The following is a 17,928-nucleotide window of genomic DNA, read 5'->3' on the forward strand; positions in this document are numbered from 1 at the left end:
GCGACGGATTCTGCTGTGAATGAGACTCACGCTCTTGTACCCAGTCCCTGGTGTGCTTAACTCTAGAGAGGAGGGTGTGGGGGCAGCACTGGGGACCCAATTTCCAACCTGCTCTCCCGGAACTCCTGTTGAAGCCTCCGACCTGACCGAGGGACAGCTAGGGGGCGACCGAGAGACCACTCATTTCCCTTTAAGGCCGAGGCGGAAGACTGACGGAGGAAGGGCCTTTGTGTCGGCGGGAGAGAAATAGGCCAGCCCCTTTAAGAGGGCGGAGACTCGGGAGTCGCGGCCGCTTCGAAAGTGGTCTCCGGCTCCGGTCCTCGGCTTACCGGCGATTGCGTCTCGCGCCCCCCTGCCCCCCACTCCCGCCAGGGTCGCCGAGTCGCCTCTCTCCGACCTCGCCTCAGAGGCCCTGCAGCCCGGACTCAGACTCTCCCGCCCAGAGCAAGTCCGAGGCCCCGGCGACCCTTCGAGTCTGGGCCTTCCCGGCCCCCGGCTGGAGCCCGCCTGCCGTCGCCATGGTAATGCCGCGCCCAGGGGCCGCAGAACTGCCTTCCGGCTTCCAGCCCCCTCTCTCGTGCTAGCTGCACGGCCGGGTTAGGGTTTGGGTCAGAGTTTGGTGGCCTCGGGAGACCTGGGTTCTAGTCGGTGCTTGCCTGGAGACCCTTGGGAAGGTTCTCTCCACACACCTCCCTCTGGGCCTCAGTTTCCCTCCTGTTGCCTTCTGTCTCTTCTTGGAGCACTCCTGGTCATTCTCCCCGGTGTGCTCAAACGTCAGGGCTCCAGAGCCCGACCCCGACCTCTAACCCGGACACTCTGGTCCTTGGACCCTTGGGGGTGGGGGGACTAACTAGCTAACCGGCTAGACTAACTAGCTAACTAGCTCTTGCTCCTCTGGCCTCTGGGGTTAGGCACAGCCCTCTGCTGAGCTGGCCATGGTAGCCCTGCTGCCTAGAAAGAAAGAACTGTGGGCTGGGGCATCCTGCCCTCCTGGAATGCTGGCTCTGGGGCATTGGATTAGATAGAAGGAAGCCGCCGGTTTGGCTTTCAGGAACAAGGCCATTAGCACTGCTGGGCACACTTGGATTTATGGTAGCCTCTTGTTTGACCTGGGCTCCCCAGGCCAAATCTTTGGGATGTTGCAAAATCCGTAGGCCCGTGTGCACAGTGCTGAGTCTAATGAATGACCCATGTTCCCTTTGGCAGCTTTCCTCTTACCTGCCCCCCCCTTCCCCCCTCCAGGGCTAACGCAGATGGACCCGCGTGGACTATTTTACAAGAAGGGATCCTGAATCATCCAATCTTTAAGTAAACTCCATCTCTTCCCTCTTCATCCCTTATTCCTTCCTCAGCACTAGCAAAAAAATAAAAAATAAATAAAAATACAGAGTACACCTGATGGTCGTGTTACAATTGGAAAGAAGCAGAGTGAGGACAGAATGTACTTGCAAGCAGAATTCCTGCTCCAACCTCCATTGCTTTGTTTTCCTTTCAGGCATGCAGTTTGCAGAAGCTGTTTACTGTGGAAGAGGAGTTTGAAGATGAGGTAAGGAAGTGTTGGTGATCAGAGCTAGCAGAGGAGGTCTTCAGTTGTAAGCACCCAGACCTAGAACGTTTCAAAGCAGCCTGCCCCAGCCCTCCTTGGACTTGACTTGTTATAGCTTTTTTTTTGTCTGTGAGAGACTAAGAAAAGATGAGACATGTAACTGGTTTAGAAACAAAAAGCCAGAGACATGAGGTGCCTAATTGGCATCCTGTTATGTGATAAGGAGCCTGGCCTAGAAGATGAAAGATTCGACCAGATCAGAAGCTGGCACATTAGATTCACCCCTGCTGAGGCCCTAACACGTACCAATTAAACCAGGACTTCTGGGGATGGGCCCAGGCAGGGCTGTTTCTAATCTGGGGGTATCGTCAGAGATCACTGAACTAGCTAGCGATCCCCACGACTCTCTTCCCTCTCGGATCCAACGGATGTAGTTTCATCTGGGAGGCCCAAAATTGCTACCTGAAATCCTTTTCAGAAAGAGGTAGGAGTTAAGTGAGTAAAACCCAAATAGGTAAATTAACCTGCTGCAGAATACAGCACTAACATTCCAGGTAAGGGTCCTGGCCTCCTGATTCCAGGCTAACACATGTGGAAGCTACCAAGCTACATTTATAGAGCAGAGTTGCTTTATTTTCTCCGTGACAAGCCATTCAAACCTATTTTTGTGTCTCCCAGCGCTGTGCTTTAAAAATCATGTTTAGGAATGGGGCGCCTGGGTGCCTCAGTCAGTTAAGCGTCTGATTCCAGCTCAGGTCAATATCTTGCAGGTTTGTGAGTTCGAGCCCCGCATCAGGCGCTGTGCTGACAGCTCAGAGCCTGGAACCTGCTTCGGATCTGTGTCTCCCTCTCTCTCTGCCCCTCCCCCACTCATGCTCTGCTTCTCTCTCTCTCAAAAATAAACATTTAAAGAAATTTGTTTTTAATCGTGTTTAGAATTTTGTCCAGATGCCCAGTTTGTACTCAGTATGGAGATGAATGCTGCACCAGGGCCCCACGCTCCCTTCTTTTTTTAATTTATTTTTATTTTTTAAATAGTTTTTTTAAAAAAATATTTTAATGTTTATTTAGTTTTGAGAGAGAGAGAGAGAGAAAGAGTGTAAGCAGGGAGAGAAGAGAGAGAGGGAGACAGAATCCAAAGCAGTTCCAGGTTCCAAGCTGTCAGCATGGATCCCAACACGGGGCTCGAACCCACGAAACGTGAGATCATGACCTGAGCTGAAGTCAGCCACTTAACCAACTGAGCCAGCCAGGCGCCCCTCCACACTTACCTACTTTCTAGGCTTTTGGAACCTGAAGTTTGAAAAGGAAAGCAGACCTTCCTCAGACTTCTTAAAAAATCAGTCTCTGGCTTGTCTCATTCACGGAGGCCCTAAGGCATAGTGATGGGGGCACATATGGGTTCTAGTCCTGATTCTGTGGAGTTCCGTAACTTCTCTGAGTCTCTGTTTCTGCCTCCATAAAACAGGACTAATAATAATACCCGTTAGGGCCACTGTGAAATTCATTGCGAGAATTCTGGTAAAATTTTTACATGGTCCCTGGCACCCAGTGTGGTTTCAGATTGTTCAGACGTTTGTCCACGCCTTGCGTGGGTCTCACCAGGTGACGGTAGGCCGGCTGGGCCGGCAACAGGATTAAGAATGAAAGTCTCTGGGAGCGCCTGGGTGGCTCAGTCGGTTGAGCATCTGACTTTAGCTCAGGTCATGATCTCATGGTNGTTTTTTAATTCAAAATTGCCAGCTTTGTCGAGGAGATGTGTCCTTGTCTTTGTCTTTCAGCTTTGCAGATGTGTAATTATAAGCAGAAAACGTGGCCAAGTGCCTTGCGTGGGTCTCACCAGGTGACGGTAGGCCGGCTGGGCCGGCAACAGGATTAAGAATGAAAGTCTCTGGGAGCGCCTGGGTGGCTCAGTCGGTTGAGCATCTGACTTTAGCTCAGGTCATGATCTCATGGTTCGTGGGTTCGAGCCCCGCATCGGGCTCTGTGCTGACAGCTAGCTCAGACCCTGGAGCCTGCTTCAGATTCTGTGTCTCTTTCTCTCTCTACCCCTCCTCTGTTCATGCTCTGTCTCTCAAAAATAAATAAATGTAAAAAAAAAAAAAAAAAGAATGAAGGTCTCTGGGGCGCCTGGCCAGCTCCGTCAGTAGAGCACATGACTCTTGATCTCGGGGTCGTGAGTTCAAGTCCCACATTGGGCATAGAGATTACTTTAAAAAAAAAAAAAAGAGTGGGGTGCCTGGGTGGCTCAGTTGGTTAAGCATCCAACTTTGGCTCAGGTCAAGATCTCATGGTTCGTGGGTTCGACCCCCGCGTCGGACTCTGTGCTGACAGCTAGCTCAGAGCCTGGAGCCTGTTTCAGATTCTGTCTCCCTCTCTCTCTGACCCTCCCCTGTTTACGCTCTCTCTCTCTCTCAGAAATAAATAAAACCTTAAAAAGAAAAAAAAAAAGAGTGAAGTACTCAGACAGTTCAAGTTTCTGTTCCATGACCAGTCCCTTTCCTCCTTCCCAAGGCAGATGACGTCATGTCTAAGAGTCAGCTCTTTAGGAGGAAAGGGATCTGTCAGCCTCCAGGATGGTCAGGAGTTTATTGCCACCGTGATTCTAATATTGTTATTATTGCTAAATCCCATGGAGTAGGCTACGCTCCAGGACGCAAAGCCAGAAGAAGCCTTCGTCTGGCCCAGACACACCGGGGCAGCAGCAGGGGCTGGGGGCGGAGGGGACCTTCCTGTCAGTTACATCAGCAGTTCTGACTCAAAAACACCCTCAGAACAGGGCTGTTGCTCTTGAAGGTGTCAATCTCACCTTGCTTCCCAACTGGAATCCATACTTAATTTAACTTGCCTGAAAAGCTATATTTAACTTCTGCCTATTTTGCTGGATCCAAGGTCTCTGGCTTACTGATGGCTGTGTGTGTGTGTGTGTGTGTGTGTGTGGACAGGGGGAGGTGTGCATTGGGGACAGGCANTACCCAGTGTGGGGCTCAAACTTACAACATGGAGAGGAAGAGTCCCAGGATCCACTGACTGAGCCTGCCAGGCGCCCCAGAATGTTCCTGGTAGAAGTCTGGAGGTGGTGTGGTGCCTGGCTGGCTCGGTCGGTGGAGCATGGGACTCTTTTTTGTTTTTTTTTAATGTTTATTTATTTTTGGAGGAGAAAGAGACAGAGTGCGAGCAGTGGAGGGGCAGAGAGAGAAGGAGATATAGAATCTGAAGCAGGTTCCAGGCTGTCAGCACAGAGCCTGATGTGGGGCTTGAACTTACAAACTGTGAGATCATGACCTGAGCCGAAGTCAGATGCTTAACCGACTGAGCCACCCAGGTGCCCCTGTGGAGCATGGGACTCTTGATCTCCAGGTTGTAAGTTCGAGCCCCACGCTGGATACAGAAATCACTGAAAAATAAAATCTTTTAAAAAAAAAGTCTGGAGGTGGGCTCATGGGCAAAGTCAAAGACGGTGAGAGACTCCACCATTGCCTTTCATGTCTTGGTTTCTCACTTGAGACGTATCTGCACTTATATACACACCACATACCTGAAATAGTAAAAGCAAGAGTGTTTCTTTGGGGCACCTGGGTGGCTCAGTCGGTTGAGCGTCCATCTCTTGTTTTCGGCTCAGGCTCACAGTTCAGGAGTTCAAGCCCCATGTTGGGCTTTGTGGTGACAGCACGGAGCCTGCTTTGGATTCTCTGTCCCCTTATCTGCCCCTCCCCCACTTGTGTGTGCACATGCGCTCTGTCTCCCTCTCTCTCTCAAAATATAAATGTAAAAAAGAGAGAGAGATGTTTCTTAATTTCCAGATGCCAAAACCCACTATGTGTTTCTTTGTAGGATTTCTTGTCTGCTGTCGAGGATGCAGAGAACGAGTTTGCTGGCTCACGGCCCGTGAATGCCGGGTGCCTGAGGCCTGTCTCTTCCAGGCCACGGGACACTGTGCAGGCGCAGGCTTCTGGGCAGCCGCCGCCATGCCCTGCTGCTCATTCAGAGGCTCTGGGCCCGTCAGCCCTGGGACTCCGCCTTCCTACCTCCAGCACACTCGGGGCCATCAGGGGTCCACCTTCCACAGGAACAGCCCCTCTAAGGCCCATCTCGACTTCCAGCAGCTGGACCGGCCATCACAGACGAGTGACACTGACAGAAGCACTCAGGAAGCCAGCAAGCTCCCCGCCCTCAGCCTCCCGCTCCCTGCACCCCTTTGAGAGCCCGCAGCAGGTGATTAGTGGCTTTGAGGGGACTGAACAAGATGACTTTGATAAGGTCCTGGCAAGCATGGAGCTGGAGGGGCCTGGCCTGGAGCTGGGACTTGGGACCAGCAGTGAGGCCCCAGGAGTCCCGGCCACCTGGCAGCAGGAGGACTCGGCCTTGGCTAAAAAGGCCTGCGTAGCTGACCTGAGCAGGTCTTGCCATAAGGGGCCCACGCCTGCCTCCCACGTACTAAGGACCAGCTCAGCCCATGACGAGCCCCAAGCACCCGGTGTCCGCCGTGGGGCCGCGCCGCCCCACCTGAGACCTGGTGCCGTGAGCGACCTTCCTTTCCCAGCCGCCTCCGTGCTTCCTGCCCAGCAGCCCCGATCAGAAGCCTGCCCCAAGGGGCCTGCTCTGCGAGCACTGCCGCCTCTCCCAGCGGCCAGCACACCTGCTCAGAGCAGCCCCCAGAGTCGTTTCCCCAGTCAGTCGTTCCAGTGTCCAAACGCCTGCCTACGGGGCAAATCTCCCCCTCCTGGACCACGAACGCCCAACCCCATCTGCCCTACTCCCTCAAGGACTAACTTAACGTCATTTCCCCGGAGCCCCTTACAACCCCGAGCTCCAGTGTCTTCCGTCAAGTGTCCCGCCGGCCCCCCAAAGAGCCCCCGTTCCCCACTGATTCCCCGAGCAGCGCTGCAGACGCCCATCGTCACCAACCACCTGGTGCAGCTGGTCACTGCCGCCAGCCGGACACCCCAACAACGCGCCGGCGCCAAAACCCGCCGCTTCCCCGGGCCCGCAGGGGTCCTGCCCCACCAGGTGAGTGACGGCTCCTCTTTGGGAGAAGCCAGAGCTGTCCAGGACATTGCGCGGACGACGGGGAGAAGGAGAGTGCCCAGTGTCGTCTGGTCCCAGACTATCTTCACTCCTGGGGGGAGGATGGGAAGGAAGGAGAGAGAGGGCTTTTTCCTTCCCTTCCCTCCCCTCCCCTCCCCTCCCCTTCCGTTTATTTTCGAGAGAGAGACAGACAGAGTGAGAACGGGAGGGGCAGAGAGAGAGGGAGACACAGAATCTGAAGCAGGATCCTGGCTCTGAGCTGTCTGCCCAGAGCCCGATGCTGGGCTCAAACCCACAAACCATGACATCATAACCTGATCTGATGCTGGAGGCTTAAATGATGGAGCCATGTGGGTGCCCCAGAGAGAGGGCTTTCAGAGTGGTAGAAGAAGTCAAAACAAAGTGGGAAGAAAGAATCGAGTGCTCAAAAAACCACAGACGAGAGAGGTCCTTTGGCTCTGAGACCTCGACAACTTTTATGCTTCCATTGAGCACCCACTTCTTGCTAGCACTAAGGCGGGCAGTTCATTCCCTTCTATTTCCCAAGGATTTGTATGTGTTGGGCAATTTGCTTGGAACTGAGAGTGCAGAGGTTAAAATAGAAGTCGTTCAGCCCAGTGGAAGAAGCAGAGGCGAAGAAGCAATTAGACATAAAATGCATAGAGTGAGTAGAGGTCATTCCTCGGGTGCAGGGGAGACACTGGGCTCCTTACTGAGGGGCTCTGGCGGGATGGCTAGGAGGTTAACAGGTGTGTGTAGGAAGGCTGTGCTCTGGGACACATTTCTGCAGTGGGAAGACATGGAATAGCATGTGCAAAGGCACAGCAGCATAAGAGCAAGATGCTATCAGAGGAGTGCAGCACAGCTCACTGTGGCTCGCGTGTAGGGTCGGCGTGGGGAAGCGGGCTGTGCCGGGAGTTTGGATTTCGGTGGTGGCGGAGGGATAGTATCCATCAGACCATCTTGGATCAGATCCCAGATAACGGGACTCTACGGGTCTGGTCCGGTTGTGATTGGTGTACTCCTTTTCTCACATTCTGAGGGTGGTTCAAGTCATTTCTGTCTGTCACTTGCCCTTCGCTAGCACTTTAAGGGAGATCCAAGAAGGCCAACCATCTACGTTCCTCCCAGACCAAACCTCTGTAGGGAAGGGTTCGGTCCCCGAGAAGGGACGTGGGGAAAACTGCCCCTTTGGCTATCCCAGGCCTCTCTATCCGGGTCATTGCCTCCTTCAGGAAGCCCTGGCTTTTGCTCCTGGGCCAGCTCCAGCTTCCTCACATTCCCAAAACAGTCCCCAAAGTATCTTTTTTTTGAGCTGCCCATGAGGCTCCTGAGACTTCGTTAGGAGAGACGTAATATGTGTTAATTGTCCCTGATAGTTTCCTGAACTCATTATGTAACCCAGACAAGATGCGGCACTTGTAAATAACAGCTGCTGAGCTCGCTCTCGCCTTTTCCACCCCTCTCCCCTTGCAGCACGGCGGGAGGAATCTGGAGGAGATCATGGTTTCCACACCGCAGACTCCGACTCACGGCGCCCTGGCCAAATTCCGGGCCGAGGTAACTCATTCCCTGCGAGCATTCGCTTCCTGGGCCATCACTGAAGAGTGAGGGACATCCCCGCACATTTCAGGAGTTGAGAAGCAGAGTCTGTGCTCCTAGCCCTGTTCCCCAGGGTCACACGCCCAAGGGCATGTGGACAAGGCACTTTGGGGAGGTGGCAATTGTCCTGGCGCGAAGGGAAGCCTGTCCTGATGCTGAGGGATGCCAGGGGTCCTGTCTTCTTCTCTAAGAAAGAAAGGCCCAGCTGACTCCACCTTCCCTCGGGAGGGGAGTGTAATAATTATTAGGAAATTGTATCTCAGGAACCCCTCCTCTCAGGTCTCGGAATTGAGCGGGGAAGGATCTGCCTTCATCTCTCCTCCAGTGGATTCCTTTTTGGTGGATGAGACCCATCCTTCCTCCTCACTGGGATTCTCGTTGACCGACTCTGCCTTCACACCCGCTTTTGCTTTTAATTCTAGCTATTTTTCTCTTTGCTGCAGTTCCACAGATCCAGCAGTCAGCTTCAGGTCCAAAGCAGCAAATACTCCTCTGGGTTCAAAGCATATTTTTCTCTTTTTTTTAATGTTTCATTTTCAGAGAGGGATACAGAGTGAGCGGGGGAGGGGCAGAGAGAGAGGGAGACACAGCAGACGAAGCAGGCTCCAGGCTCCGAGCTGTCAGTACAGAGCCCAACAGGGGGCTCGAACCCATGAACCACGAGATCATGACCTGAGCTGAAGTCAGACGCTTAACTGACTGAGACACCAAGGCATTTTTTAATATAAGCATTTTTTAGTATAAGATGGTTAATAGTTAAGCCAGAGGCATCCCAAATAAAATATGACTGGTTTCAAAATGACTAAGGCACCCCGGAACCCTATCAGTGTTACGTGGGGGTCCCTGGCCCTCAGACTTTCCGAGTCTGTTACATAAGAGATAAGCATGGGCAGATAGGCTTTTGCTTCAGTGCGACTAAAGTCAGGACCTGATTTAAAATGAAAAAAAATTTTTTTTGAGAGAGAGAGGGTGCAAGTGAGTGAGGGAGAAAGAGAGAGAGGATCCCATGAGGGGCAGAGACAGAGAGAGAAAGAGGGAAGAGAAAGAGAGAGAGAGAGGCTCACCTGAAGTGGAGCTCATGGTTCACCCAAGGGGGGACTCAGACTCACAAACTATGAGATCCTGACCTGGGCCGAAGTCAGACGCTTAACGCCTGAGCCACCCAGGTGCCCTAAAATGAAATGAAATAAATTCAACCAGGAGCACCTCTGCTGTCGCTGATAAGTGAAGGATGGGCTGTGCAACAAGATTTCAGGTACCATTTTGTGACCAAGGGGATAAGAAAGGAGAGACTGTGGCCACCGTGTTGCAGGGAGCATGCCCTTCCCTCCCACCCCTCCGTCCTGTCTCAGTCAAGGTCTGTAGCAGGGTGGATCCATTAACACAGCCCCCCACCCCCACCCCCCTCTGCTCTGTGGTGCCAGATGGTTACTAGTTCCCAGGCGTCGGCGGAGGAGGATTTTGGGCGAGGGCCCTGGCTGGCCATGAAAGCTGCCCTGGGCCTGGATGAGAGAGACCCCACCTGCTTCCTCTGCACCTATAGCATCGTCATGGTGCTGCGGAAGGTAAGGAAGGGTCCTGGGTGCTGCGACGTGCGAGGAGGACCATTTTGATCCTTTTTCCCAACCTGCTGTCCTATCCACCTCAGGAAAGGGGCTGCCTGTTCGCCCCCTCTTACCCCAGGCCTGGCCCTGAGCCGCAGCATCGAGTCCCTTTGTATCTTCCAATCACCTGGCATCCCACTACTGTCCACACTATCAGGCACAGGTGGGAGGAGAAAGCGGGTTATGGGTTTGTCTCTGCACGTCCAGGCCCTGGATGAGGCGGGGTGAGCACACAGTTAGCCTTCCAGCCCCCTAGAGGTCAGGGGTCGTATGCAGACACATGCCCGCAGCCTGCTGTGACGTAGCTCTCTGTAAATACATACATGCTGGAGAAAGGAAGCAGGGGGACGAAAGGACCTGCCAGCTCCGGGTCTGCCGGAGAGAGTCAGGATGGGTGCTTCAGACTGCCTTTCTGCCCTCCACAAAAACAAGATCATCACCACGCCTGTGCTCCATCCCCCTCCCCACCCCCACCCCGTCCCCCGGTTGCCCTGGTGCACTTGGGAACCTTCCAGGTGGGATGCATCTTGCTCAGCAAATGCCTCTCCTTGTAACCAGGCAGCCCTGAAGCAGCTTCCCAGGAACAAGGTGCCCAGCATGGCAGTGATGGTCAAGTCCCTGAGCCGGAGCACAATGGACGCCAGTGTGGTTTTCAGGGACCCCACGGGTGAGAAGTTAGGCTCTGGGGCTGTCTGATGAGTGGCCTTCATTGAGTTCAGGGGATGAGGAGGAGCCATCCTCTCTCCATGTGCAGATGGGAAACTTGAGGCAGCGAGCAGCCCACTTCCCCACCAGGGCCCAATCCAGTCACTGTGCTGTCCCTGACCCAGCCTGATGGGCCACACGGTATTTGCAGGAGAGATGCAGGGCACGCTGCACAGGTCGCTGCTCGAGACCCGTCAGAGTGAGCTGAAGCCTGGCTCGGTGCTGCTGCTGAAGCAGGTATGGGGGCTCCAGATGGGGGACCCTCCCCACCAGCCCTCCCGACCCTGGAGACGGCCCCCGAGTGGTCGGTCTGGCTCCCTTCCCTCCCGGTCCCAGGCAGGGGATGGCCAGGCTAGTGCTAGACCCTGCCTCCTATTCTGTGGGGGCGGATGGGGACGGGGGCTTGTGTTTTGCAGAGAGGGGAGCATGGTGCCCACTTCTGCTGGGCTCCTACTCCAGGGCTGGGGCAGGGCCGGTGTGCGGGAGCCCGGTGCCGAGGCCGGGGAGGGACAGGCAGGCGGGGACCAGGTGGCATGGGACTACATCTGGTGCCCCACCGGGGCACTGACCTTCCCCTTCCTCAACTCCAGGTTGGAGTCTTTTCTCCTTCGCTCCGAAATCACTACCTCAACGTGACACCCAACAACCTGGTCCATATTTACAGCCCAGATTCTGGAGATGGGAACTTCCTGACGCCATCTCAGCCCTTCCCCGAGGTAAGAGGAGCAGGATGGAACAGGGCCTGGGAGATGCGCGTCCTGCCTGTATATTCTGGTATCTTCCCCTCCTTCACCCTCGGGAGCAGAGGTGGGGGGGGGGCAGTTGCCCTGAGGTGAGGAGATGCCTCTGGGGACAGGGTCGTCTCCTCCTGTTCCGGGCCCAGCCACCTGCCAGACGGCAGAGTAACAGGACCTGGAGCAGCCGGCTTCCTGGTGATCGTGATCTGATGACAGGCTTGGGCCCTGGAGAGCGTGGGAGTCACTTGAGAACTAACCAAGCTGTGGGTCCCCCAGAGGGTGTGGGGTCGGTAAGTGACTGAGGGTCAGATCTGCTACAGGTGGCAGAGAAGAGCGAGCTACATCTGCACTGTCGGGTGAGCCGGCACTCGCTCTGCGGCTTCCCTCCTGGCCTCCACCTACGCTAAGTGAGGCGGCACCCACACAGAACCCAGGTGGGGACACCCCCCTTGGGAACTAAAGGAGAGCGGGGCTCCAGGCAGCTCCACTCCCAGCTAAGAGTGCCAAGCCTGGCCTTGACTTGGCCCACACTGTCCCCTCGGTGGCCCCTTCCACCCTTCCTGGGATCCTGGGTTGTTATCGTGGCCTGGCCTGGAGGTCAGGTGACCTAGGTCATGTCCCCACTCTGCTGGTAATTTGTAATGTGACCTTGGGCAAGTCCTGGCCCTGCCCCCGCTCTTGCTTCATCTATAAAGTGAACGGGTTCGACCGATGACTTCCACTCATGGTACACGTTTCGCTCTAATGGCCTGATTCCATTTCCCTTGTCTTTCCCCTTAACCTTCCATGTTTTCTCAAAATCACCCTCCTTCCAAAAAAACCATCTTTCCTTTTCTTTTCAATGTCAAGATAATCGGGGCGCCTGGGTGGCTCCATCTGTTAAGCATCTGACTTCGGCTCAGGTCATGAACTCACGGTTCGTGGGTTTGAGCCCCGCGTTGGGATCTGTGCTAACTGATGGCTAGCTCAGAGCCTGGAGCCTGTCTTCAGATTCTGTATCTCCCTCTCTCTCTGACCCCTTCCTGTTCACGCTGTCTCTCTCTCAAAAATAAATAAAACATTAAAAAAAATTTTTTTTTAAATATCAAGATATCCATACTCATTGACAAAAACTGAAATGGTACAGAGTCAAGCAAAGCTTGAAACTTACTCTTCTCCATCCCCATTCCCTAGGGCTGACTGTAGTTAACAGTTTAATTACTAATTTCCATTACCTGCTCATATATTAGCTAGTGTGGGGATTATTAACAGCTTTTTAATCCCAGGCCAACTCCTCAGCAAATTTTTGAATGGCCACGTTGCTCTCTGCTCTAGCTATATATAGATTTCCTAACACACCAGCAACCAACAGAATTAGTAAAGAAGAGAGCTCGAAAAAGGTTTTTTGTTTTTTTAAATTATCTGCTGTTTGGGGCATTGGGTATTTCATCTCCCTCCCCTAGGTGACTGGCCCTTGCCGCCCTCCTCTTTTGTGTCTTTCCCAAACCCCCACCTGTTCCTTTGAGGTTGTCTGGGGGGACATGGAATTGTCCAGAGGATTATCAGGAGCCCAGGCGGCGGTAACCAGGCCCTCTGTCCCCAGGACCCTGGGAGCTTTGCTGGTGCCCTCCATCAAGAGACCAAGACCGCAAAGTCTGGAAGAGTCCTGAGAACAGCGCACGGGGCAGAAGCAGGGGCCTCCCCTGAGCAGGAACTCCCGGAAGCAGGTGAGGCAGTCAGCGCCCCGGGAGGCAAAAAAGCATCGCCTTCTATTTCCTCTTGCGTAGCACAGCCAGAAAGATCTGGCCTTGCCTGTCTCTCCTCCTCCTGTCAATCTTTGGGTCTTCTACAGTCTTAGAAATCAGATGTGGTGTCTTTTCAGGCAAGGCTGCAGTCCCCAAACTAACTAGCAGCGTGAGAGGGACCACGTGAAGCAAATACAGCGTGAGCCACAGGTCCCCCCCCCAGCACCGTTTCCAGGCCATGTGCTGTTAGCCACAAGGAGAGGAGCTGGCCCCATCTTTCTGCCACAGCTCAAGCCTCCTGTGGGCTGATGGCCAGACCCCAGAGGCAGATTTCCCCATCCTGACCAAGCTCAGAGGCCCTCCAGGCAGTGCTGAGGGGCCCCACATCCATGTGGGACCAGGATACAGACCTGTTGGGGTACGACCAGCCTGTTCCTCGGGGTGGGGGGTGAGGCACATCACCCAGGTGAAGCTAGCACGATCCAAGTCTGTGCCTCAGCTTTTTGATTCCATAAATTCAACCCTGCCTGGCCCCACGGTTCATGAGATTATGGCTAAGTGTCTCGCATCAGGGGCCCCTGGCTGGCTCAGTTGGAACAGTGTGCCACTCTTGATCTCAGGGTTGTGAATTCAAGCCCCGCGCTGGGTGTAGAGATTACTTAAATAATCCTGGGAGTGTCTCACATGAACCAATGTTGCCGTAGACCAGCGGATAAACCACAAAGCCCACTTACTTAGAGCCTATGAGAAAGTACCCCTTAGGCTGGAATCTTCTCTGGAATGTTGCATTCATTCCTTAGAAGTAGGCTTGCCCGTACAGTACTGTGGCTGGTGTCACGCCTGCACTGTAGGGACAGACGTGCCGAGCAGACAACCACCTGTGATGGTTGGACAGGGCGTGGAGACACCCGTGCTTGTTCTTACCCTGATTCCTAGTTCCCTAGGCCCGCGCTGACTGCTCGTTCCCCTTCATTTAATGCAGAGTTTTCCCAAATAGCCCTAATGTAGCTAGTGACAGCCACCTTTTTCTGTTACTAATTTCAGTCCCACTTCCCCTCGTACAGGGCTGGTCACCTCAATCAGATTTTGAATGTCCTCAGACGGGCTTCTACCCTTCCAGTGGCCACATGTGTCACATGTCTGTGCCAGGCCGGACTCGCCTCCACAGGTGTAGTTTCCAGTCTGACTAACTCCCAGGGCGGCCTGACTCCGTCCACGGTGCGGGGGTTTTCCAGCTGGAAGTCGTCCGTGGCCCTGGCGTCAGAGGGACCTTGGGTCTGCTCACCACGGGCAGGCTGTTTGACCTCTTTGGACTCGGTTTTCCTCAGACAAAGTGGGGATTCTAACAGGAAGAACCATGAGCTGCCCTGTGAAGGGTACTGTGAGGACTGGAAGGAAGGGCTGAGTAGGGCGGGTGCGGCCCTGCGCCCAGCACAGCACGCGCTCCGCAAGTGTTAGCTGCTATCGTGAGCAGTGCTGGTACCCGGCTCGAGGTCCAGGATCTCAGACGTAAGCACCCGCCTGAGAACTACAGTCGGGGACAGTTACTTCCTTCCAAGCGCCCCTGGATGCCCTGTGGGAAAGGGGGTGACGTTGTCTCACACTTTGGAGGCGAGAAACCAGATTAGGGAATGCCGTGACGCCGAACACCTCAGATGGCTTTCCCGGCCTTTCTCCCCCCACGTCCGAGGAGAGGGCTGCACTGGAGGAGCTCTGGAGCCTGTCTAGCGCTAGGCCTCTGGATGCAAAGAGAGGGACCACCGAGACCCAGGAGGAGAGTCTTTTCTTGGCATTTTGTCCGTGCCTCCTGTGTGTGCGCGTGTGGGACACAGAGGGAAGAGGGGAGGCGGGCGAGCCTCAGGCCGTTAGCGCGTCACGGCTGCCCAGCTGTGTGGCCAGGCCCAGGCCCCCCTGAAGGGCAGGAGCTTGGATCTGAGTGACGTGGAACCCTACTGTTGACACTAAGTCCACCTACCCTCTCCATGTCCCCCTGCAGATGACCTGGACGGACTCCTGAGTGAGCTCCCTGAGGACTTTTTCTGTGGGACCGGCAGTTGGGACTGCCCCGAGGCGAGGCACCCTCCGTGAGCACACAGCCTCTCGGCACCCGAGCAGGATCCCCGGTTGTGTCGGATCGGGTCCCGGCGAGAGGGGGAGCCTGGCCCGACTGCAGGATAAACACGGCTCCGGGCTTTTAGGGCCACCTTGACCTTGGGTGCCTTCCCTGGGAGCACCCTTGTCCCTCCGACTCCCCGCTCCTGTCACTCATGCCAGAACTCAGCCCAGGAATGACCTTTCTGCTGCTCTGTCCTCCAGGCCCTTGGGTGCAACCATTCCTTCTCCTGCTGGGGGGAAAGTGTGGCCCTCCCCTGCCTCACCTTGACTTTAGAGGCCCCTGAGCTCCTTACTCCCTGTTCCCTGGACACCTGAGGAGCCACAGGAGCCATACCCCAGCAGTGGCGGCCCGTCCCTCCGGGCGGGGAAGCAACACACTCGGACTTCCCTCTGCTTTGTCTCTTGAGGCTGTAGCTGCCCAGCTCACCTGTGCCCTGGGTTCCCAGGGGCGGGGGGCAGGGGTGCGGCTGTGGTGTCTTGTTCTGAAATAAAGCAGCTGCCTGCCCCGCTCGCCTCCCTCTGGTCTCCGCTCTCACTGCTGCTCGTCCTGCCTGCCCTGCTGGCAGTGCTTTGGCCGGGGCAGAGCCAAGCTGCTCGTTCTCCTCTCTCCCTGTCTCTTCTTCCATAAACTCTTCTCCTAGACACTTGTAGATTTACAGAATTATCACAAAGATGGTACAGGGAGTTCCTGTGCATCCCACACCCAGTTTCCCCCTCAGCATCTTACGTTAGTACCAACACTTCTTACAACTAAACAACCGGGAATCGTACATGACAAAGGTTGGTGGAACTTAATGCTTTCTTCCAATTTACAGTTTCCCTGCTGTCCCTTTTCTGTCAGGATCCCACGTTCCACTAAGGGGTCCTGTCTCTTCAGGCTCCTCTCGGTTCTGGCGGTTTCCTCAGACCTTCCCCATTTTTTTCTGTTTTTTTTTTTTTTGTTTGTTTTAATGACTTTGACAGCTTTGAAGAGCATGGGTCCAGCACATTGCAGGAGGCCCTCTACTGGAACTTTAAGATGAGACTAGGGCTATGTGTTTCGCGGAGGAAGGCCACAGAAGTAAGGTGTGTTCTCATCACGCGTCAAGAGTTGATGTTGACCTTGATCACCTGGCTGAAGTAGTGTTTGCCAGGGTTCTCCACTGTACCTTTTTTTCTTCTCTCTTTTCATACTGTCCTCTGTGGCAGAAAGTCACTGGGTGTGGCCCATGCTTACGGAATGAGGAGTTCTGTTCTACCCTCTCTAAGGACAGACGATTTCTGTAGATTGTTTGGAATTCTCCCTCATTTCTTATTCAGTCCTACAATTATATCAGGGTGGACTCGGGTATCAGGGTATTTGTTTTAAGTGTTGGGTCATAACCCAGCGCTACTTTATTCAGTTGTCCAACAGTCCTTTGTCACTGTAGCTTTGCTGTGCTCCCTTTCACACCAGAGTTGAACAAGGGGCACAAGGTGGAATTATACTAAGTTACCAGCCTTGTTTTCCTCTCTGAAATGAAGGGAAGAAAGGAGTTGTCCCCCCGCTCAGGGCTGAGGGTGTGTGGGTTAAAGACCCTAGTTTGACTCCCAGCCTGCCCTGCGTCGGCCTCAGCCTTCCAGACGGTGCCGTGAGCCTCAGGCCCCCGGTGGGTTTGGCGCTGTTCTGGGGGATGGCACTAATCTCCTTCCCAAAGAAAGGCCGATCTCCTGGATCCCTGTCTGAAGGCTGAAGTGAGCAAGTGCTTTAAGAACGCCTTGCTCAGCTGGCCTCTGGTTGCCGTGGGACCGTGTCCTAGAAGGCTTTTGTGTTCCAAGCCCAGGAGCAAGAAGGGGCTAATTCGCCAGCAGCCTTCCTACCTGAACAGATGATGTGCTTCCTTTTCTACCCGCTGCTAATTCCCCAGCCCTGCAGACGCAGCCCAGATCTGGGCCATGGCCCCCCATGCCGTGGGGTTTTCCTGCACCCGAACCGCGCCCTGCGCCTGGTCTGCAGGCCATTCCCCTCAGTCCCTCTACCTCTCACAGTCCTGACTGGCGTCCTCGGCTCTCGTGTCCCTCATTACCCTTCAGGCTCAGTCCCCAGAGGGCAGGGCGGGGAGCCACTCACCTGGCACCGTTCCCGCCCCTGGGCTCCCCGTGGGTGTGGGTGCGGGTTGCAATAAAAGCCTCCATTCTCTGCCCTCAGGGAGCTGAGGCTAAAGATGGGAGACAACACAGTATCTCTGAGCACCCTCAGGCCTGTGTGACAGACAAGAAGGCGGCCGGGGCGGGGGCGGGGGGTAGCTGAGCTGAGGAGGTAACACGGACCTGCACCCTGCACGCCATGACTACCGTGTGCCTCTGAAGGAAGGCGCCACCCACCCCACCTTGGACCCTCTTGGCCCCACCTGGCCTTGCCAGTGCCCAAGCCTGGGAACCCAGCTGTGGGCGCTCAGGCGGGCCGTTGGCGGGGCAATTAAAACACCCAATGGGTTCCGACAGCGTTAATCACAGCCGTGTTTATGGAGGCGCCTTTCTCCGAGGATCTCCAGGGCCTCGCTGTGCATGACGTCATGCCTCCTCTGGGATCCCCCACCCTGGAATGCCACCAAGAGGCTGGGGCCAGAGTGGGCGAAAGGCAGGGTTAGGGCCGCGCCGGAAACAGCCCAGGCGGCGGCTGCCACCCACTTGGGGAGGCAGATGAGCGTCGCTCTGGCAGAGAACAAGGGCCCTCAGTCCCTGCGCTGCACGCAGGGGCCCACCTGCCTCCGGCCAAGCGCTCCTAAAGCCACATCATGACCTATTGTGCGCCAGGCCCTTGCTGGGTCACAGAGACCCAGCTGAATAAATCCCGGTCCCACTCTGGCGGGACACTTCTGTCCACGGTACCCTGGGACGGGTCCCTC

General features: G+C 55.0%; 1 protein-coding gene across 1 annotated transcript; it reads left to right on the forward strand.

The window, feature by feature from the left end:
* Positions 1-294: 294 nt before the first annotated feature.
* Positions 295-15,571, forward strand: HROB (homologous recombination factor with OB-fold). The gene is made up of 10 exons (XM_077747719.1): positions 295-521; positions 1,496-1,546; positions 5,381-6,556; positions 8,051-8,134; positions 9,601-9,741; positions 10,339-10,447; positions 10,637-10,722; positions 11,076-11,201; positions 12,805-12,928; positions 14,943-15,571. The coding sequence occupies exons 1-10, from the start codon at positions 519-521 to the stop codon at positions 15,032-15,034; spliced, it is 1,992 nt and encodes a 663-aa protein (XP_077603845.1). The 5' UTR covers positions 295-518; the 3' UTR covers positions 15,035-15,571.
* The last annotated feature ends 2,357 nt before the right edge of the window (positions 15,572-17,928 follow it).

Source organism: Crocuta crocuta, unplaced genomic scaffold, assembly GCF_008692635.1.
Source record: "Crocuta crocuta isolate KB4526 unplaced genomic scaffold, BGI_CrCroc_1.0 scaffold289, whole genome shotgun sequence".
In the NCBI taxonomy this organism is placed as follows: Eukaryota; Metazoa; Chordata; class Mammalia; order Carnivora; family Hyaenidae; genus Crocuta; species Crocuta crocuta.

Coding starts and splice junctions, on each gene's coding strand:
- HROB (XM_077747719.1), top strand. Junction 6,557..8,050: donor CAGGGGTCCTGCCCCACCAG/GTGAGTGACGGC, acceptor CTCCCCTTGCAG/CACGGCGGGAGGAATCTGGA. Junction 10,723..11,075: donor CGGTGCTGCTGCTGAAGCAG/GTATGGGGGCTC, acceptor CCTCAACTCCAG/GTTGGAGTCTTTTCTCCTTC.